Source organism: Neolamprologus brichardi, chromosome 5 (genome assembly GCF_056152115.1).
Source record: "Neolamprologus brichardi isolate AB-2024 chromosome 5, ASM5615211v1, whole genome shotgun sequence".
Classification (NCBI taxonomy): domain Eukaryota; kingdom Metazoa; phylum Chordata; class Actinopteri; order Cichliformes; family Cichlidae; genus Neolamprologus; species Neolamprologus brichardi.
In genome coordinates this window covers 20,677,596-20,699,938 of record NC_142108.1, presented here as the reverse complement: position 1 = coordinate 20,699,938, position 22,343 = coordinate 20,677,596, and the positions used below count along the sequence as shown (strand labels likewise).

Below are 22,343 nucleotides of genomic sequence, written 5' to 3'. Positions count from 1 at the left end.
TAAATTCAAACTGATGACTCCTCCTAAAGCTCTTCTACTGTAGAAGCAAGTCCTGTAGCTCAGCAGCTGTGCTATAATCTACTGTAGACGGGTACTTTCTGGGGCAGTTGTCTAAAGGACATTTCATTCCAGTGGTACTGTATCATAAAAACTGTGCATACAAAATATCAAGCAATTCTGATACAAATACAGTGATACATTTCTAACACTATCCTTAGTGATTCAAAATTTTCCCATAATTTACAATGAATAATTATTCAGAGCTGTGTCTCTCTTTTATATCTCTGCTGTTATCCAAGTCTTAACCTGGTAGTGACCATGGATATCACAGTCTGTCCTTACTCCAGCATCCATCACCTGGAACTGTACCACAATACTACAAAGTACCCCATGTTCACTGTCCCACATAACCTTTGAAAAACACAAAAGTACCACAATTTACCTTGCTCTCAGACATTATGTCATTGGAAAACACTACACACTACTTTAGAAACACATCAACTGTTCAGGTAAAAAACATAAATTACATTACACGCAATCTTTACGGATGAGGCATTCGTATCCTTGCCTTTCAAAATAATTTCTCGACATCTTTTTCTATCGCCTTTGAATGAACTTATCACAATTTAAGCTTTGTTTTGCCTCTCTGGAAACTACATAAACTCTACCTTTAGTTAGCACACAGACTGTAGTGACATTTATCGAGCTGTGTGAAACATTGCATTTGAAATTAGGCACCACTTGAAGGAAAAAACTTCAGAATTACCATGACCACAGCTTTACTGGTGCATGCATGAACATTACAAGAATAAGATGAAAAACAAAGATGTTTGCAGTAGTGTTTTACTGTCTCTGTGGCATCAGCTGAAAAAAACTGGGTGTTCGATTTGATAACTCATTGCATTTTTCTCCTCTTATAAAAAAGGTCTATTTAGTAAACAGTTTTTGTTTTTAAAGGTTTTCTTAGGTTAATTCATGCATCTTGGGTTAAAAAACAATTATTATAAAGCTATTAAATGGACGATGTAGTGACACTGTTCCTGGTTCCAAGGTCAAGTATGACACCAGATTTTAGACAGCGTGGATGAAAAAGTGGATGTCCTTTACATGTTCAAAATGACAAAAGGAATGTTTAAAGAGAAAGAGTTGTATAAAATAAATCTATTATTACATATCTGCAAGACTGACAATTTGGTTAAAGACAGTTTAACCAAATAGTAATAGGAAGACATGAGGAAATACATAAATAATATTGATCATATTAACATATGATTATCTCATTATAGATCATGTTTAAAGAATGGCACATTGTTTAATAAAATCATTCAATTAACATTTACAAACCAAAGCTATGATTCAGTTCATCATACCAACACTTCAAAAAAAAAAAAAAAAAAAGCAAACCTTTTTGTTCCTGTTGTGGCAACAGTGGATTATAAAAAAAATTACAGTGTAAATGTGAATATGATTTCTCACATGAAAAAAATGTGTTATTACAAAATTTGTACAGTGCAGAGGTGTGATTCAAAAGTTCAGAGAACCTTCTTTTTAAAGAAAAAAAAGAAAAAACAATAAAAACAACAACAAAGAAAAAAACAACAACATAAAAGATTTCAATCCTTAGGATCACCATTCAGGGTCGCCACTGCTTTGATTTTTAAAGGCCAGTTCCCACAACCTTCAGATCACACTCCACATGTTATACATAAAAATGTTGCCACAACTCTCAATGACATATTATACAAAATATTAAAAATATTAATTTGGACACTCGATAAGGAAGGTTTCTGAAAAGAAAAAAAGTTGGGAATACAGCAGAAAAATGTCTTTTATAATCAATATTACCATATTGAGTTTTCCTTGGTTCTAACAGGTTTATAATACATAACGCAGTTATCGTAATGCTGCATTTACTGCCTACATGAAAAACCCATATACAATATTTACAGTATCAGTACTTTCTAGAGGTCACAAACACTTCTGTATTGGGACAGCCAGATGGCTCAGATAAACACAGTGTTGAGGGTTTCAATTGATTGGATGCTTATTGCCTGACAAACTCCCTTCTGTCATTGTTTTTTAGTTACAGTTTACACCATCTGTATAATTCATACTGGCCTTAAAGTAACTAAGGTGTTAGATCTGTAAGGGTTTGTCAAGTAACTGTCAGTATTATTTTACTCAAAAGAGTTCTACAGCCTGAGGCCGTGACCACAAAATGTAATAATACAATGTAAGAGACAAAAACACTTGGTGTACAAAAACATTTCATTTCCACTCTCTTCTTAATAAGTGCTCATTACAAAAGGACGAGTGTTTGCAAAATGGTGTTGCTTGAAACCATAACAGGCAATAGTCCCAAAAAGACTTTGATTTAAACATGAGGCACATTTGTGTAGGTGTAAATACCCTGTGCTGTCTTTTATTTAAAAGAAGAAGGATTTTCATAATAAATACACCATTATTTTTTTTCCACAATTGTAAATGCAACATTTTAATGTGACAGAATTAATCAGGCATCAACTTCTCTCCCTTCTCCAACTATGGCATCAGAAACAGTCTACCGTATGCTAAAGGTACGTAACATTTTTCACCACATGACAAATTTCCCAGCGATTCATCACATGAATATCATGTTAAGTATTCCACTAATAGCTCTGATATAAATTGTAATTAACAACAGTGCTAGTATCATAAAGATATACGAATAGCTGGGGTTTAAAAAAGAGCTTTGTAATCAGACACAGTGAAAGCAGATTGCTCAATATACTCAGATGAAGGTAAATATGAAGAAAATGTGCTTCTTACTAATAAACTTTGGATGAGGAGCAATTTAAAATGTCAAATAATATGCTCAGTGCAAATGGCCACGAGAGAAATTTCAGAACTAGTCCTTGCTGTGGAGATGGGTTATCAGAACAAACATGAACAAGACAATCGTCAGGAGCAATAATATAGAAAATGAAATCATGGCCTAAACCATTTTCTTTAAGCAAAAGTCCACATCCTCTCTGGTTCCATATTCTTATTTCTGACGTTTCTGTGGTTTCCTCTTCTGGTTTTGGACTGTACATCAGATGATGAAGATGCCATCCCAAACTCAGGGAAACTACACATTTGTGCTCAGACTGTCTTCACGCAGTTTTTTACAATCACCTCTTGTTTGTGCGAATTCATTCAGGTTGTAGTTTTTGGTTGAGTTAATCTCACTGGTTTATCTAGCCAGTTAGATGGGGACACAAAATAAATATCAGTGTTTTAAGGGGTTAAATTCCAAACAGACTGGAATGATGCAGCGCTACAGAGGATTGAGCCACTGGATTTAATGTTAGATTTTCCTTATAACTGTGTTAATTGTTAAATGCATCTGAGTTTGCTTCACTTTTCATGTTTATTCTACAACACTGTGTTATCGAAGGATGGTGGCAAGTTAAGCAGTTCAAGAGCCATTTTCTCTGATTTGGTCAGAGGGAGGTCTTCGGCTGGAGTACATAAGATGGAGAACCTCTAACAAAGAAGAATATTGGTTTTAATAAAAGATGAACGGAAACAGTTTTTTGGAAATTTATATTCATACACAAATAGCTCACCTGTCGCAGTGTACCAGGAGTGATGCTCAGATTGTACAGCATCCAGAAGGGAACCATGAGCGTAGAGGAGAGTGTAAACCACCAGCCTAGAGCATAACCCCACCATGGATACTCTAGTGTGTTGTTGAACTTCAGTGGAGTGTATTTGACCAAGGAGAAAATAAACGTTCCCTGAAAATTACAATGGAAGAGGTAAATATGGAATAAATTACATACTACGTGGGGAATGGAAACCCATCTCATAAGGCTCCTAGTCCACAGTTTTTCTGCTTATGTTAGCGCCAGTGGTGGCTCAGAGCTCTATGGTTATTGAGTCAGCAGAGTGTTGGAGACTTTTACACACTATGCACCTCAGCAGTCAGCAACCTTGCTATGTAACTTCATGTGGTCTGACGCCATCAGTTGCTGTGGTGCTTAACCTAACAATTTTCCAAAAGTAACACTTAGTCATGGAAGGAAGACATTTCATGAATTTTATGATGTGTTGCAAAGGTGGGACCCTATGACATTGCCATGCTCAAATTCAGTAAGCTCTTCCCATTCATTGACAAATAATGAGAGACTGCATGGCTAGCTGCACACCCAAAACTGTTGGCTAGTAAATGCTGAAATGATACTTCCCCATCAAGGATTTTTGTCTAGGTTCATTCCTAAAAATAACCAAATAATGTGATTTTACTATGATGAATTATAAATGCTGGAACACATACTGACATTTTTTACTTTCAGATGGAGAGTTTTTCACCAGCTCACAGAATTAATCCTAACTTAAGTAAAGAAGTCAGTCAGAGTTAATAACATATTGCACTAACAGCTACCATTTAAGTCAGCAAAACTGATGATCACCTACTAGATAAGAGTTTGTCTCGATTAATAATGTCTGTCTAACATTACTGACATGTGCTGTGCAAGAATGGGCGGGAAGGGCTGCAGAGCATTACTAACTTTTGCTGCAACTCACCGTGCAAATTACTGGAGTGACATATTTCAAACAGTACTTTATTAGGGGTAAAGGCTTGTATCCAATCATGTCCTCTAAGTTGTTATAAAATCGGTCTGCACCTGTGAAAAGATGGAAACACAGAGTTGAGATAAAATTTGTTTCATTATGAAGACACTTTGATATTTCTGTAATTCATGAACTTACCATATACCCATCCAACACCTACAGACTGCAGTATGGCAATGAGAAGTAAAGTCATTCCACTACAGGCATAGTAGTCAAACACCTGGAAGATGTATAGTCCACCCTGTGTGTGGAGCAGTTTCATTAGCTTTCAAGCTTTAGCATATAAAATAAATGCAGTTATTGTGACAACCATGTGACTTTTAAATTTTTTCTTACCTCTGTAACCATCACAAGGCCGATGAAGAAACTGACAACACAGACAGCAAGCAGCAAGAGTTTACGTCGGTGGCCGACATGGAAGAAGGCTGGATTCATGTCAGAAATGGCTGTTGTGAGAGCTTCCAAACCCACAAACTGAAACACAAACCTCTAAGTTATATACTTAATTTTTGCTCAAGATTAAACTGCTTTAATCTGCATCTCAATAGAGAACCTGCGCCAGGCCTGAGCCAGATAACAATCATATTTAGTGGAACGTAAGTAAGTTTAAAATTGTTTTTAAAAAAAAATTAAATTTCCATTTCTATTTATTTCAGTTGTCCCCCCCCCTTCACCTCCCCCAAAACAAAACAAACAAAAAAACAAAACAAAAAACAAAACAGAGCTTACCTCACTATCCAGCCCCAGCAAGATGATCATAACGAAAAAAAATACTGCCCAGATCTGAGGAAAAGGCATCATGGCGACGGCTCGAGGAAAGGCAATGAATGCCAAGCCAGGACCTGCAGAGAATAAGAGAATACAGTGGAAACGGAAGCCCAACCTGCTACTAACCAGTTATACCTAACAGAGGTCAGTGAGTGTATACACGCATATATTGATTGTAAGGTGTAAAGTGTAGCTGGCTTTTATCCTCTTCTAAAAACAGATGAGAAACGCCATCCACTGCACATACAAAGACAAGCTTGTAACATTCTCCCATGCAAACATGTAAATAATATTACATCCATAAATGCTGTCAGGTCTAAATTGTTCATTGTAAAGCTCCTTGTGTCTTTTCACACTTTCTTTTATAAACTCACCTGACTCTGCCACTTTGGATATATCCGTGTTCTGCTCATATGCCATGAATCCAAGTGCAGAGAATATGGCAAAGCCAGCAACAAAGCTGGTCCCACTGTTCAGAAGGCACAAATACACACAATCCCTGAAATAAAAAGAGAACAATTTACATCAAATTATTTTGTATTAAAGTCAGTAAGGGTTTATAATAATAATAATAATAATAATGATAATGGATTGCATTTATATAGCGATTTTCGAGACCCTCAAAGCGCTGTACAATTCCACTATTCATTCACTCTCACATTCACACACTGGTGGAGGCAAGCTACAGCTGTAGCCACAGCTGCCCTGGGGCAGACTGACAGAAGCGAGGCTGCCATATCGCGCCATCGGCCCTGTCATGGTCCTGAGTCTGACAACTCAGTGTTTTGTGTTTCTTTATATTATTCTATGTTCTTGTTTATTCTGTTATGTCTTTTGTTTAGGTTTGTTATGTGTTAGGGTTTTGTTTCATGCATGCCTGGGTTCCCTCTGTCTATCCATGGTGTCACTGTGTCTGCTCGTCTGTCCGTTAAGTTCAGTGTCTTGTCTGGTCCTCTGTGTCTGTTAGTTTCCTGTTTTATTCTGAAGGTCCTTGTCTCGTGTGAGTGTGTTCAGTTTAAGTTTCCCCTGTCTTGTCAGCTGTGATTTCTCCCAGGTGTGTTCCCCTCCTGTCTCCCATCCCTTGATTACTGCTGTGTGTATTTAAGCCCTGTGTGTTCTCCCACATGTTGCCGGTTTGTCTGTGTTAATTCCCTGTGTCAACCTGTGTTTCCTCCAGGTCTCCAGTTAGCGCTTCAGGTTTGTTTTGTTAGTTTTTTCCAGTTTAGGTTTTTAGTTTCCTCTGCTCCTCTGCCGTTTCTGTTTGTATCTCCACCTTCTCAATAAAAACTCCCCTGTATCTCAGTTGCCTGCATCTTGGGTCCTCATTAAATTCCACACGGCTCATCCTGCAAGCCTTGACAGGCCCCTCTGGCCAACACCAGTAGGCAGTAGGTGAAGTGTCTTGCCCAAGGACACAACGACCAAGACAGACAGAGCAGGGGATCGAACTGGCAACCTTCTGGTTACAAGATGAGCTTCCCAATCCCCTGAACCACGGTTTGCATGTTTCTTGCTTAACCGTGACACACAACCTGTTTTTTTTCCATATTAGTAGCCCATGGCACACATGACTCAAGGGAGATATTTTTGGATAATGGTAAATATCAGAAGAAAGTTATTAGTGTTAGTAAAAAGCATTAAAGAAACCTGCTTTTTTCCAGTTTTGTCATAATGATTTTATATGTTTTATGTTACATTCTTCTTCTTTCATTAAAACTGTGATATTTTGTGATATTCTTACATTAAAAAACAAAAAACATTTTACTTACTTGTAGCAGTCATTGTTGTACTTATTATAGCTGCCAAGTGCAATTAGACACCCAATGCAAATAGCATAGGAATAAAATATTTGTGTGCCAGCATCCATCCACACCTGCAAAAGAAAAAAAAAGGTCATTTCCCCACCCCTACATTCAATTACATGAGAAATTAGTTTTTTTTATTGTGCGTGTGTGTGTTGGACTGCACATAGTGCATCTGTACAGAACATTTGCTAATGTTTTACCCTAAGCAAAGCAATCATCTGCAAATGCACTGAAAGTTGTAACACAGTCTAACACACATAAGTAACCCATCACTGTTTGTAAGAATTTTGATGATGCAACATGGTTAAGCAGGAGTTAAAGAGTAAAACCACATTTTATTTACATTGGGAAGTCATGAATGATGTTTGTACCTGGGGATCAGCGAGACGGGAAGGATCTGGGTACAGGTAAAACTTGATCCCATCTATGGCCCCAGGCAACGTGAGTCCACGAATAAGCAACACCACCAGCATCACATATGGAAATGTGGCAGTAAAATAAACTACCTGCAGAGGAGGAATTATGTGGCCAAGGTATGAACATTCACTGCCGATATTATGTAATCACACTCCCTCTGTGCTTCAGAACATACACCGAATACTGCTTAACCTCACATTGAAGCTTTAGTTTCACACAGTGTATCTCAAACTAAACACATGCTGCTGATTTTTTCTTTATTCTTGCCACCCAGGGAAAACTGCAGTTCACTACTCCTAACGCACAATTTAAATTCTCAAGAAAGCAAATTGCAGCTTTAGATTAAAGAAAATCTTTCTGACAGCTTCTTTTGCCTTTTTAATGCTGGCACAACACTGTTTGCAGCTAAATGCTGTCTGCACATTACCTTGTTCAAAATACTAAATCTTGCAGGATTTGCAGCCCTCAGCAAGTAACGCCATGTTCCCCATTTATTTAGTTGGCATGCTAACAGTTAATCAACAAATACAGAGGACATCTGCAGATGAAGAGGATCAAAAGAAGATCAGAAAACTGATTACAGTTCAACTATCATGAAATTCACTGCTATCTGGCACAGATACTGCCATCAAATCAGGTCTAAGTGCAACACTCCCATTTATTTTTAAATGGGGTAATCAAATGTAATTAGTAAGTATGTTTCAATGATTACATACCTTATATAACTATTTTTAGCATAAAATCCAGCATATAGCTGTGTAAATCTTTCTGCTTTAGTGGTACAAAGAGTGCAACAAGTTGAAAGAGGAAGTTTTTACTGATATCACAGGTCCGCAACTTTGTATTCTTCTTTTGTATTTATTAAAAATAAACACTGTCATTGTTGCATAAAATACAATCTCTTATCTGCCCTGCCCTGGTGTCCGTGTGTAGCTCATGTCCACCCTCAATAAATATATAAACAGTGACAATCAATGAATGGGAAGGAAAGGGGACAAAGGATAAAGCCAGGGAAGCAAAGATGATTACTAAGAAACACGTTTGTGGCATGTTCTTCATGATATTTCAGAAAGATACTTTATCTCCATCTATTTTAACCTGGCCTGCTGCTGGTTGTACATTTAATTTAAGTGCAGTGGGAATAAAAGTTTGGGCTTAGCTTGATATCTTTGAATCATAAAGGACTGTAATAATGTTGGCTCGTATTTATGGTTAGCCTTAAACTGTGTACAATCACATCCTGTCTCTAATAGGTAATTAAACTATAAAGATAGAGGCATGTTTGGTGTGTAACATATTACTGTGTTTTTAGGCACTAGCAGATTCTGTTATTTGTTACACTGTGTACCACAAGGAAAAAATGTATTAAGCCCATGTCTTACCTTCCCAGTAGACTTGACACCTTTCCACACACAAAAGTAACAGATGATCCAGGACAACAAAAGGCACAAAGCCAACTCCCATCGAATATTGCCCAACTCATTGATGCTTCCAGTTATATTCAAAACTCTTCGCCTGCAGTTGACAGTTAGTGATGGTCATAACTCACAAATGCCGATTCACTTGTCCAAATAATGCCTTAAAAGTTTTTGGATTTTGGAAAAGTTACTCACTCCCAAAACTCTCTCACTGGTGAAGTTGCATTTTCATATACAGTCATGTTGAAATAATCAGCCTTTCCGTCAAATTCCACACAGGTTTCTGAGAAATGTCAACAAGTGATTTAAAGCACAAACAAAGAAAGGTCAGATAACACATCTTGTCAAAGCCTTGGTCTGTGTTAACAAAAATCTTCAGTTACATTTTGTTTTGTTTTTTCTTTTTTATTCCTACATATAAGCTATGCTAGTGTTCTACTGATTTTTACTATATAAGCTTTTCTATTCACATAACAAATTGGTTCTTCATTTGTAGCTTGCTATATTAAAATAAAACATGTGTGACTACAGAAGGTGTTTTCTACTTTATGTTTGCTGAAGGAGTGGGTGGCGGGATTATTTCAGTGTCTCCACCAATTACATAAAAAAACAATAAATAATAAAAAGACAGTGATCTAAGTTTGTGTGACTGCATTAGATTGCTGACAGTTGTTTATTTGTGTGCGTGTGTGATTGTTGTTCGCTGGCTTTACTATTCTGCCTCCCTGAGAGGGAAACTCACTTGCGTGAAGTGCTGAATAAAGCCACAAGGTGGTGCCTCTTTCATTTTACTGGGTTGAAAGAGAAGGTTGAGAGTTTTACTCAGGCACCAAGTGGTGCTGCAAGCATTACCACTAAATTAATGGGAATGACCAGTAGTTGACTTGACTATGGCCAAGTGGAAAGTGCTGTGGTGAGTAAAGACTTTGTTGGTGTTGCCATAAAATTGTTATCAGTTTGCTGGTGCACACCAAGTAAGGCTTTTCTGTGGTTCTCATAACTAGATTTTAAGTAAGCATACACCTATTTTTATTTATTTATTAAGAATATTTATATGTGGCATCCCATGACAGTACCATTCATAGGATGCCACATTCAGTGAGCTCTTTAGAACTACCCATTCTTTCACAAATGTTGTAAGGGCAGGCGGCATGGCTAGGTGTAGCCCAATACTTTTGTCCATATAGTGCATGTAGCGGCCAGCTACATGGTAAAAAGATACTTCAGAATAAAACGTTTTTTCCTGAGGAGGTTTGGATCTCTGCAGTTACTGAGTCAGCAGAGTGTTGGTGACTTTTACACCCTAAAAGCCTACATACTCAATGGCCCCGCTCTGTAACTTTACATGGATGAGCTGCTCTGTTTCCCAAACATTTCCACTTTCCAATAATTCCACTTATTGTTGTCTGTGGAATACCTACATGAGAAGAAGCGGCACATGGTACACTGGTGTTATCTTATGACACTCAGTGAGCTCTTTAGAATGTGCCAATCTTTCAAAAATTATTTGCAAAGACAGACTGCATAATTAGGTGCTTGATTTTATACACCTGTGGCAATAGGACTGAAAACTGAAGTGCGGCCTGCAATTTTTTTTTATCCATATACTGTATAAAGCAATGTAAAATTGTCAGTGCTAAAATACACTTAAATGTTTCAACTGCTATTATTAATAAATATCAGCATGAGTGAAGAATACTGAGTGTTAGTCCTTCATAAGATAAAATGTTTCCAGCCTTTGCTCTATAGCCACAAAAAACCCCTCAGTGCCAACATTGTGCCAGAATCGAATAAAACCCTCAAACAGCCAATTTTATGACATGAAAACCAACCTAACATGTAAAAAAATGGAAACCAGCTAGTATCATGATGAGTTCCCCAAAGCTTGTTAAAATGCAGTGCGTCATAATTGCTCTCATGATGTTTAGCTACTTCTTTGTTTTTGCATTTCTAATCACATAGTGGGACTTACCAGTGTTCCAGCTGTTTTTGCAGCTTTCCCAAGGAAGCTCAGAATTGAAAGAGGAGAAGAGATATAGGAATGCCCAGGCTAATATGATAATGTAATAAATACTGGAGTATAAAACAACCACTTCACAGCAATAACCAAGGCCTGAAAAACAACAAAAAGGGAACAAATTAAACACTTAAAAGGAGGCAAAATCACATACATATAGAATAATTAAAGAAACGCACTGTGTCCAGTATGTTAACATAAATACTTGTTAACAACCCAACGCACTTTGAAAAATAAATACATATTTAAATGATGGCATATATTTAAATTACATAAAGGAGGTTTTGTGCCAAAGTAAATGTAGTGCAGTGAACAATTGTAGAGGGGAAACACAGACAACAAGTAAGAAAGGCGGTAATGGAGGTAATGTTCAACCAGTGTAAGTAATGTGAAAGATGAAACCCCTCATGCAGATCTGCGAGTTTTTTAAAAAAGGTTTTGTTTTGCCAATAATCACAAAAGGAGCTTTGTTAAACTTTAAATATTAAGTTTGTTACACAACTGTTGCATAAGTGTCAGACTCAAAACTCAGGTTTCCTGGAATACAGCATCTGATCGTTTAGAGTATAATGTTCTAGGGGGAAAATAGTTTTCTAAGAAAATGAGGAATTATACTAAAAATTCATAATTTCATAGAAAACTCAAAACAAATGCTACAACAGCAGGAAAATGTGAGTGAGTAAAATGTGCAGTTTGTGATTAAAATATGCATTTAAAAACATACTAATATTTTCTATTTATAATTAGATTCAGCTTCATTAATTAAAGGCCTTGTCATAGCTTGTTAGCATACAGTATAATCTTAACTTGTGTTTTCTTCTTTATTGGTAGTCTGATAAATGAAAACTTCCAAACATGTAAAAATCATGTAGTCAATATAATAAAGTGATAAAACATAATTTGTTTTCAGACTAGTAGCTGTTTCAGTCATGAAACAGATGTTTGGTGGAAATTGTCACACATTCTAATTTTTTTTTTTTAAGAGAGAGATTTTTACCTTCAAAAAGGGGGCAAATTTTCTTCCAGCAGGTAATCCCTCCCTGCTTCGTGTACTGGCCAAGAGACGTCTCCAGCAGAAACAAGGGTATGCCGCAGGCGAAGAGGAAGAGTATATACGGGATGAAGAACACCCCTGGACAAAATCCAAAGTTGCACCACATAAGTTATTTGTATTGTTCGATTCAACTGTTTTATTAATCCAGGGTTATCACACTGACACAGGTCAATCCCGGGGGAGATCAACACTGGCTTACTTTGCATCTAATCTCAGACATAACGTTAGTTCATTTTAAAAAGACCTTTCTTTTAAAACTTATTTTGTGTTTTGCTATTTTTTACAGCTTGTAGATGTGTTGACATTTTATTTTTTTCTTTTTGGATATGTGGTTCTTAATTTGTGTTTAGCTACTTTCTGAAATATTTTTCTTCCAAATGTAATTATTTTTGGAAATCGTAAAAATACTCCAGGCTTTGTCTTGCTGTGTGGAGTTTGCATGTTCTGTTTGTGTCTGCGTGCCAGAGGGAAAACATTGCCCTCTGGGTAATCTGGCTTCCACCAACAGTCCAAAGACATGCTTGTTAGGTTAATTGGTGACTAGTGTGAATGTGAGCATGAATGGTTGTCTCTTTGTGTTAGCCCTGTGATAATCTGGCAGCATGTGCGGGATGCATTCTGCCTCTCTCTCAGTGACAGCTGGGATAGACTCCAGACTCCCTGCAACCCTGAATTGGATAAAAAGTTAAGAAACTGGATGGATTCACTTGATTATCTTTTCCTAACTATGATGTAAATTCCTTTAAAACGATCTTTCTCTGCCACTCTACACAAATGTCAAACTGACAGGATTTTTAAACAAATGCAGCTAAGATAGAATTAAAAATGAAAAAAAAAATTAAAGTAACTGTGTCGATTATGTTCCTTTGAGTTCTTTTAAATGTATATATTTTGAACTAAAATATAAAATTTGGCTTAGTTATACAGAAATAAACAAAAGGGAAGCTGACACAGAAATGCAGTTCCTTCAAATTTATTTTTAAAAGGCCCAAAGGAAACATTAACAGCCTAATATAAACAGTGGTTCTGGGCTCTGTAGCTAAGTTCATGTAATCAGCTAATTAACATTAACATTGAAAAAATATATATAATTATGGGGATGGCTGCTGAACTATTACTTAGTTATGCTGCTATAGAATCAGGATGCTGGGCGACCTACCATGATACAGTGAACAGTGAGCAAGTTTATCTTCTCTCTTCTATAGTTTGTGTTTTGTTCTGCCTCGCTAAGCCCTTTTTTTCTTTTCTCTTTACCATCACCCCAAACTGCCTGAGGCCAATGGATGCCCCTCCCCGAGTCTGGTTCTGCTGGTTTCTCCCTGTTAAAATGGAGTTCCTTCCCACTGCCATTGCATTGCCAATGCTTACTTCACAGGGTGGTCCCCTGTGGAGTTTTCTCTCTAACATTGTAAGGTCTTCACCTTAAAAGTTCCCTGAGGTGAATGTTTTGTGATTTGTTGCAACATAAATAAAACTGAATTGAAAAAAGCTGAATTCAACTAAAAGTTGTACTGAAAGAGATTCTGAGAATGTGTTTAATTTAACCATTTTAACCATTAAGTACAAATTCATACAGTTCAGTACAATGCATCTTGCTGATAAAGTCTACCACCCATTGTTAGAGATAGCTTATAACTTATGGGGTCTTTAAGGAAGGTCTAGACTTCAAAACAGCTTTCTGCAAACCAGTGATCCCAAGTTCATTATTTGGAGACGGTAAAACTGGAAAAGAGGAGCTAAATAGGTAGACAGCCACAGCACAATATAGTGTCTACATTTGTTCACTATTTTGATACTCACCTCCTCCATTTTTGTAGCATAGGTAAGGAAACCGCCACACATTTCCCAGCCCTATGATCTGCCCAGCAACAGCCAAGAGGAACTCAATTTTGCTAGACCACTGTCCTCTCGTATGGGTGCTGGGTTCAGGTTCGGCTGTGCCCGTATCCAGCTTGAAGTTGACATCTGGATTATGGGGCTTATCCATTATCCTTTAACAAGAAGGGAAGAAAGCCCATTTAGGTACATTTGATCACATTTTTGACCAAAACAGATGATTTGGAAGGCGCAAATTTGATATTCCAGAGACCATCTGGTTATCTGCACACATCAGTGCCAAGTAAGCCACACAATAACAAAATCACCAGTCACTTCAGGAATAGTGATGTGAGTTAATTACAGGACATTAGCGTTCATTATCAGCACAATGCCAGCAGTCTTGCTGCATTAGGTCAGAAAAGCGTCGTTGCAGCTTGGAATGAGAATAAATCTTTTCATCAATGTTGCTTTTGTGTGGCTGGGTAGGATTTGATGTGGGAGTGAAGCAGACAGACTGGAAAATATGTGTGCTACGACAGTAGTAAGAAGGTTCAAATGCTGAGATGCTAAAAAACAGCTTTTCTAAAGTATTTTATGGATCATTTAATGAGCCAACCAAGAGAAAAAACCTAACACTAGATGCTGGAGTATGGCAATTACAGTATGTGTTGCTTTTATGTGGCAGGTAAACACTAGAATAGCAAAAGAAAAGCTTTATAGTCTTTAAAGCTTGTGTACAGGAAAGCTTGTCTAATCACTATGGATACTAAAACCTAATCTTCCTGGCTAATGCCAACATTGTTATTTTTGAGTAAACAAATGTGTGATAAATGGATATGTCCATAATTATTATGAAATGTAAATAAAATCATTTTTTTCATATTGTGCTCACAGTCATTTATATTCTGATCAAATATTTTGCAGTCAGTTCTCTTAGATATGTCACAATATGGAAAATTCTAGATGACCTGAAATCAAGTTGAACTTCTTGGAGTGTAAGTGTTGGTTGTTGGGTATGGGTGTGCATGCAGTAGCTAGACAATTGTATATGAATGACACCTAGCTCTGACGTAATCTGAATTTACAGAATTGTAGTAACGGGCCTTTTAACTAGAAGGCTGTAAGGCTGAAACGGAACACGTGTGCCTTTCTGATGCTGTGCAGATTTTAGCATTGTGAGGATTGTGTGGCTGGTTTCACAGCTTTAGTTTGTTCTTTGTTGTCCAGATTAGTCGATGAGTTCAACTCGAAGCATTTTCTAAACACTTTGGTTTCTTTTTACTCAGAGAAGCCATGTGATCCTAAACGGATCCATATTTTGGTGTTGGGCTCTGAACTAAGGCATATATCAATGGGGGGAAAACTGCTCAGCTATCATATTATAATTTTGCAAAATGTCTGATAAGTAAAAGCACAGGACTTTTCCTTTTCGATAAATTTCTAGTTTGGACCAGACTGAATGACCCTGAACGATGTCTTATTTATGCCATAGATAACCCAGCCCAGACTTCCCATGACATACTGAGAACTATCAAACTCTTTTCTTTTACTTCATATAAATCCATATGTTGCTACTGCATTAATGCTCCTTATATTTCTCATCTCTTTTCTCTCACTCCAATAGGTTGTGGCAGATTGCAGCCAATCATAGGTCTGGTTCAATTAACATTAATAAAAGATTATATAGCATTGACTATAAAATGATAACACGGTGTAAATTAATGGTTCACATAACCTCTTTCTGTCTTCTTTTGCCTTCTCTGCAACATTTCTGTCTCCTTTGCGTGAGAAGAGACCGAGATAAAAGGAAGATAATACTACTCACGCCAACTTTAACTCCCTAACAAGTGTTAGCCTGTCTTATGATAATAGTTTTACTTAGTGATGGGATTAAACATTCAGTGGGACTAATTTATCAGTTAGTTTTGTTCCCTTAATTCTCTGTTCAGTTAGTGACGTCACTGCAAACTGCTAAAAACTAATGTTCTAACTTTATGTGGTCTTTGTTGGCACCGCCTTCTGACTGTTAGCTCAGCTGAGTCATAGTTCAGCAACGTTACCAAAGTGAAGTCATCGTGTGTGCTGTGATTATTTTTTTTATAGACCTGGACTTTAAAAACAACCTGGGTGGAAGTTACTCAGGGGGCTGACACTATTGCTTAAGAAGATTCGGGGCCAGTTTATGCACAGCATGTGTACAAATGCTTTCATCAACTATAAGGTGCAAATAAACATATCTTTATGTCTTTGAGAATAGTAAAATGCATGTTTTTGAAAGAACTTTATTTACTGTAAAAAAAAAAAATCAAAGATAATAGAAAGTTTATAGTTTATAGAAAGGCTACAGTGTAGTCAGGCATAATATAATATTCACCTGATTCACTACTATACAGGGTGGGCCATTTATATGGATACACCGTAATAAAATGGGAACAGTTGGTGATATTAAAGTCCTGTTTGTGGCACATTAGTATATGTGAGGGGGCAAACTCCTCAAGATGGGTGGTGACCATGGTGACATTACCAATAAGTTTGATGTGTCACATGGCCCTCTTCCTATTGAAAAACACAAAAGTTGTATCCAAGATGGCCGACTTTTTTATCTCTCTCTCTCTCTCTCTCTCTCTCTCTCTCTCTCTCTCTCTCTCTCTCTCTCTATATATATATATATATATATATATATATATATATATATATATATATATATATATATATATATATATATATATATATATATATATATATATATATATATATATATATATATATATATATATATATATATATATATATATATATATATGGCAGCACGGTGGTTAGCACTGTTGCCGCACAGCAAGAAGGTCCTGAGTTCAATTCCAACATCAGGCCGGGGTCTTTCTGTGTGGAGTTTGCATGTTCTCCCCGTGTTTGCGTGGGTTCCCTCCGGGTACTCCGGCTTCCTCCCACCGTCCAAAGACATGCAGCTTGTGGGGATAGGTTAATTGGATAATCCAAATTGTCACTAGGTATGAATGTGAGTGTGAATGGTTGTCTGTCCCTATGTGTTAGCCCTGCGACAGACTGGCGACCTGTCAAGGGTGTACCCTGCCTCTTGCCCTATGACAGCTGGGATAGGCTCCAGCGCCCCCCGCGACCCTGAAAAAGGATAAGCGGAAGCGAATGGATGGATGGATATATAGATATATATATAGATATGAAATAAAACCAGTAACTAAAGATGTAAAATACTGAACCACAGTGTATGTATGCATCTGCACATTCACGAGCTTAAATAGATTGCACTGGTAGAATTTTAAGGTGTAATTTTATCTAAGGATAAATTAAGAATGATATTGCTCAGTTAAGTTGCAGTTTACATCAAGCACCTGCCAAAGTCATTCTCACAGAATAACACACACTTTTTTGCCTCCATCACCACGACAGGGGATGTTAAATCCAATCAGATTGGATTCAGTCTATTCTGATTTAATTGAACAAATTTTGTAAAGAATTTCCCATGAACTGTTTAGGAATTACAATTATTTTTAGACAGAGCCCCCCAGTTCAACAGACTCAAAATTAACTGCGCAAACTAACAAAATTATAAATATAGAGACTGTTTTTAATACTTGGATGAAAATCCTTTGGAGCCAGTGCTTGGATTAAGATTAGAACCAATGAACATCACTGAATGTTGTGTTTCTGCCAAGGTGTTTACTGCAGCTGCTTTCAGTTGCTTGTGGGTCTTCCTTTAGTTCTGTCTTCATCAACTGAAAGGCATGCCAGAACATGAGCTGCATCATTTTTAAACCGATAACATGGCCTGGCCTTTTACATACTCTTAAAGTTAAACTTCGTTTCATATGTCCAAAGTCTAATCTGGTCTTCTTGCTCAAGTGTTATCAGTACCTTATTTTAAACTCTGAATTTACATTCACTGAAAGCGTCACTTGATTGTAGACCTTGAGTATGATACATTTATCTCCTCAGTGTTACTGACTTAGCTACATGTTGCGAAGCTGTTTTTTCCTACAGAAAGAATGTTCCAGGTTGTTCCATAAATGAAATTTTCCCTCTAACAGGTTTATTTTAATTTCCCAGCCTAATGATGGTCTTCTTTACTTGCACTGATAACACTTTGTGCCTCACATTGAGAGTACAATGAAACAAAACTAAATGGAAGCTGACATTTGGCCATTTAAAAATAAATGTTACAAAATTGTAATCAGTTCATTAGTAAGTCCAAGTGAACATTTGTGCCGGACATAATAAAACTGACTCCAGGAGTTCCCGAGATATCACATTTAGAAGAATAGGACAGATGTGAGGTCATAATTATATTGACCTTTGACCATTAAAATCTAATCAGTCCTTCCATGCATCCAAGTAAACTTTATTTGTGTTTCAAGAGTTAACAAATGTGACAGAATGAGATATGCATATATGCACCACCTACATCGAGGGCACACGGATTAGAAAAGCATGGCTGAGTGGTTGCAAAGAAAGGGAGAGTAGTGTTGACTGAAGAGGAATGGGCATTATAGTGGGGATACAGGACAGCTACAAGTACCTGGGTATCCCACAGGCCAACAGAGACTTTGGTGAAGATCCATGAATGTCAACTACGGATTTAAGGTGTGTCAGAACCATTCAGTATGAAACATAGGAGTCTGTGAATACATTAGGAAGATGTATCTCAGGCCCTCTAAGATGAGCTGCTTCAAGCAGTGAAGGAGAAGGAAGTATCATGGAAGACCAAGCTGCTGCATGGCATGTAGCATCCACAGATAGAAGAAGTGGCAGATAACAAAGAATTTTAATATTTGCTAGAAAAGGCTGCCTTAAAAGGACAGCACAGAACAGAAAGGAGTCCGCCACAACTAACAAGATCCAAGTTGGAGACTGTGCAAAAATGCCCCAGAGACCGTCCAGTGCACAGTAGCAGAATTTAAGATGCAAGGATACAGTGAGAGAAACAACCAAGTGGCTGAGAAAGTCTACAGGAACATCTGTGCCACATATGGATTAGAAGTCCCCAGTTTCTAAATAAATAACAGGGCTCAGACCCAGTGGGTCTTTGAGTTTCTGACAGACAAGCAGCTGTTGACAAACCAACCATATGCAGAATGATTGTTGACAAGAAACAGAACACCGCAGGTGTGATAGATGCAGCAATCCCAGAGGACAGCAACATCAGAAAGAAGGAGAAAAATAAGTAAGTACCGGGGGCTGAGGAAACAACTAAAGTACATGGGACCACTTTGGTAACATCCAAAATGGTCCCAGTGGTAACAGGAGGGAAAAGTGGCTGCAACAGATTCCAGACACACAAAATGAACATAGTCCTAGGAACAGCTAGGGTACTTCACAGAACTCCCAGAGGATCTAAACTTAGGACAGATACCAACTGCATGCATACACATATATATACATACTGTCACTATACACATTGTACACTGACAACAGCAGTTTTGATTTTAGAAAAAAGAAAAACTAATTTATATCACTACCTGCTGCAAACATTATCTATAAGAAAAAACAATTTCATTATCTTTTACAGTTTTGTCCAAGTAACCCTTTCAGCGCTTATTATTATGCAAGCTGTTCCAATATTTGCGCAATAGTGGTGGGTGTATTTGGTAGCTTTTTGTAGCCATGATCACAGAGCAGCTGAGGTGTTACGCTAAAGGGGAAATAACTAAACATCGCTGCAGCGTAACCAGTAACCTTTGGCCTACATTATACAGCAACAAGCTCTAAGGCTTAACTGCAGCTATAAACACTAATTTGTTTACTGTAGGAGAAAGTACAACAGCAGAAGAGTCCACTCACAATCAAAACAAAGAAGAAGCATAAAGAAAAACTTCACAAAACGTAAAGGAATACCTAGGAAAAAAAACTGTCTCACGTCTGCAGTAATTCTTTATGTTTCCATTCCGGGTTAACTCATCAGGAGCTTTCTGAGTCAAATACTAATGGTCCAGATCTTCCAGTCTCAATAAGACAAGTGCAATTCCCAGAAGTGACCGCAAGTGAGTCCATGAGTGGAGAAGTGACAGTGTGAGCGGTGACAATGATAGACAACCAAAAGGAACCACAGGCACAGAGAAAGGAGGGGCGGGTTGTTTCTGAATGATGAGGCGGAGACTGTTCCCTAGACCACATGGCCTCTCAGTAAAGGCAACTGGAGGCGGCTGGTTGGTTTGCATGTTAGCCATGCTAAGCTGCATAGGTGCCTCTGTTTGGCTCATACGTCGTCGTCAGTGAATGCACCAGCGCTCTGGTCGTGAAAGCGAGAGTTTGTTTCTCGGTGCCACAGCGACACCATGAGGTCGATAGCATGAACAACAGGTGAAGCAAATCACAAGATTTAAACCTTCCCTATTGCAGGGAGTATAAAGAAAGACAGGTTAGTTTTGATTGAGCGGCAGAAAAAAGTCAAACTTCACTCATAAGAAACGGAATTGTAACTATACAGAGTTTAATCATTAATTAAGTTTTCCTAAGAGGCCACGTGAAGAGACCCCACCAGAAAGCTGAACTCACTTTTGCTCACTGTTAGATTATTGGTGCGGCCCTTCACAACAGTCACAGTTTCTCATTTGTGTCTCTGTGAAAGTTTACTTCCCACCCCTGATTTAATCACTATCGGTATCAGCTCCCAGCTCATTTTTGAGACATCCCAGGTTTTCTTCTTGAGATGGGAGTTTTGTTCAAAATTCAGCCAAGTTTCAAGAATTGATTTTGCTTTTTGAAAATCTTTATATAGTTTTTATTTGGTTCAGTTTTTAAACATTTTTCTTTTAGCAGTGACCTCAAGTACATGTGAAAAAAATCAGTAAAACAGAAACCAGAGCCATCACATCCTGTTTAATCTGCGTTTAATGATTAGGAAACATGAAGTCAGAATCTGCTATTGTGTAGTATACACCCCTCTAGTCATTTTCTCCCGCTGCCCTTATTTCTTGTTTTTTCTCAGGACACTTTCCACTAACCGGCCCTTTAGCTCCACAGCTGTCAGCTGTTCAGACTGCTGTGAAGTCAGGGCACAGCAACAGTCCCGAAACACACAATGCCTTTTGTCTTACTGACCTTTCTTTGGTAATGAAAGGGGTGTTCATATTTATCTGCAGTGAATTAGTCATTGATTGTTTAGCTTACGTGTTAGGTGAGCACTTATATACATAGTCCTGAAAAACTGGCCACATCCAAACTGTTAATTTAGTCCCTTAAGAACACATTTGGAGAGGTTTGAGTGAAAGCTATCTGAAGAAAAAACCCCAACAGTGACTGTTCTGAAACAGAATACAAACATTTTGTTTAGCTGGGATCAACAGAATAAAAAACCTCAAACCTGTTGTTGTACATTAAGAAATAGTACCATATATGAACACCTAACTCCCAATAAATCAAATTACTCAAATCAAATTCTCAGCTTTTCATTACAATTTAAGTCCAGATCGAACAAAATTAGTCCAAACTCAAGAAGCACTTTTATTTTCCTGAATGTGACTTCTAACTGAAGCAGAGCAACAATCATTTAACAGCTTTACATTTGTTAAGCAGTTATACTTTTATTCAAAATGTTTTAAAAAATGACATTCACTAGTTAAAATGATTTGCATAGTGTGTGTTGGCCACATGATGGGTTAAAGTTGGTTCAAGATGGTTAAAGCAGGTTAAAGTTATTCAGTTTTAGAAACATCAGAGCGGCAAGAGTTTCTAGGAAGTTTCTGGATCTTATACTCACAGTTTGTTGTCTCCTGAGGTCACTTGTGGAAGTCCTGCTTTTTCAGTTTGAAACACACCTTGTCTCTTCAGACAGAACTAACGTTTTTCTGTGTGTCCCTGGTAGAAGAGCCTTTAATAACCACACTAGATTTATTTTGGACAAATCATTGTTGGGGTTGTTAATGAATCATCATTGGCAACGTGTTTCAAAGTGAGGGCTACTTGAGTTCAAAGAAACACAGCTGTCTCCTGATTTAACAGGATCAGTCTCACTTTGATCAAGCTCTTGCACATGTTTATCATGTTCACTACATGTTATATAACATATAACTAAAAATAGGCCTTAAGCTAAACCCTTTGCATACCCACTAATTTTAAGCTTTTCTTGGTATAAGTTAGCATTAATGCTGTGTTAAAAATTATATTTTACTATATCACAAAAAACATTACACAGATAAAAATAAAAATGTACACTGAGTACAAAAAGATTTATACATCTGTGATATGTTTAAAAATGCGTACTGATGTTTTCTGACACGTGCTTCTCCACACTACAATGATGGAAGACCATAGACTGCGACCTCTCTGTGACCTTCAACTGTCCTCACGTTGTGTGAGTGATGACTGTCTTTACGGCAGAAGTATTTTGTTGTTATTCTTTAACCAAAGCTCCTTCCCTTCTTTGGGAAACTTGGGGAGATTGTTTCATTATAAACTGTCTGACTTTAGTTCAT

At 37.5% G+C, this 22,343-nt stretch overlaps 1 protein-coding gene across 4 annotated transcripts; it reads right to left on the bottom strand.

The window, feature by feature from the left end:
• Window positions 1–605: 605 nt before the first annotated feature.
• Window positions 606–21,716, bottom strand: LOC102778368 (sodium- and chloride-dependent GABA transporter 2-like). 4 transcript variants are annotated; one of them, XM_006783086.3, is made up of 15 exons: window positions 19,765–19,972; window positions 13,879–14,069; window positions 12,022–12,156; window positions 10,980–11,120; window positions 9,203–9,290; window positions 8,972–9,104; window positions 7,544–7,678; window positions 7,137–7,240; window positions 5,742–5,866; window positions 5,329–5,441; window positions 4,936–5,073; window positions 4,738–4,840; window positions 4,552–4,652; window positions 3,591–3,761; window positions 606–3,507 (listed from the first exon to the last, which is right to left on the bottom strand). In XM_006783086.3, exons 2-15 carry the CDS (start codon window positions 14,063–14,065, stop codon window positions 3,397–3,399), a joined length of 1,785 nt encoding a protein of 594 aa, XP_006783149.2. In that variant the 5' UTR covers window positions 14,066–14,069; window positions 19,765–19,972; the 3' UTR covers window positions 606–3,396. The 4 variants fall into 4 exon arrangements, with proteins under 4 accessions (XP_006783149.2, XP_087696974.1, XP_087696972.1 ...); XM_087840848.1 differs by lacking the exon at window positions 19,765–19,972 and adding an exon at window positions 21,629–21,716 and having other exon boundaries at window positions 606–3,761; XM_087840846.1 differs by having other exon boundaries at window positions 606–3,761.
• Window positions 21,717–22,343: the final 627 nt, after the last annotated feature.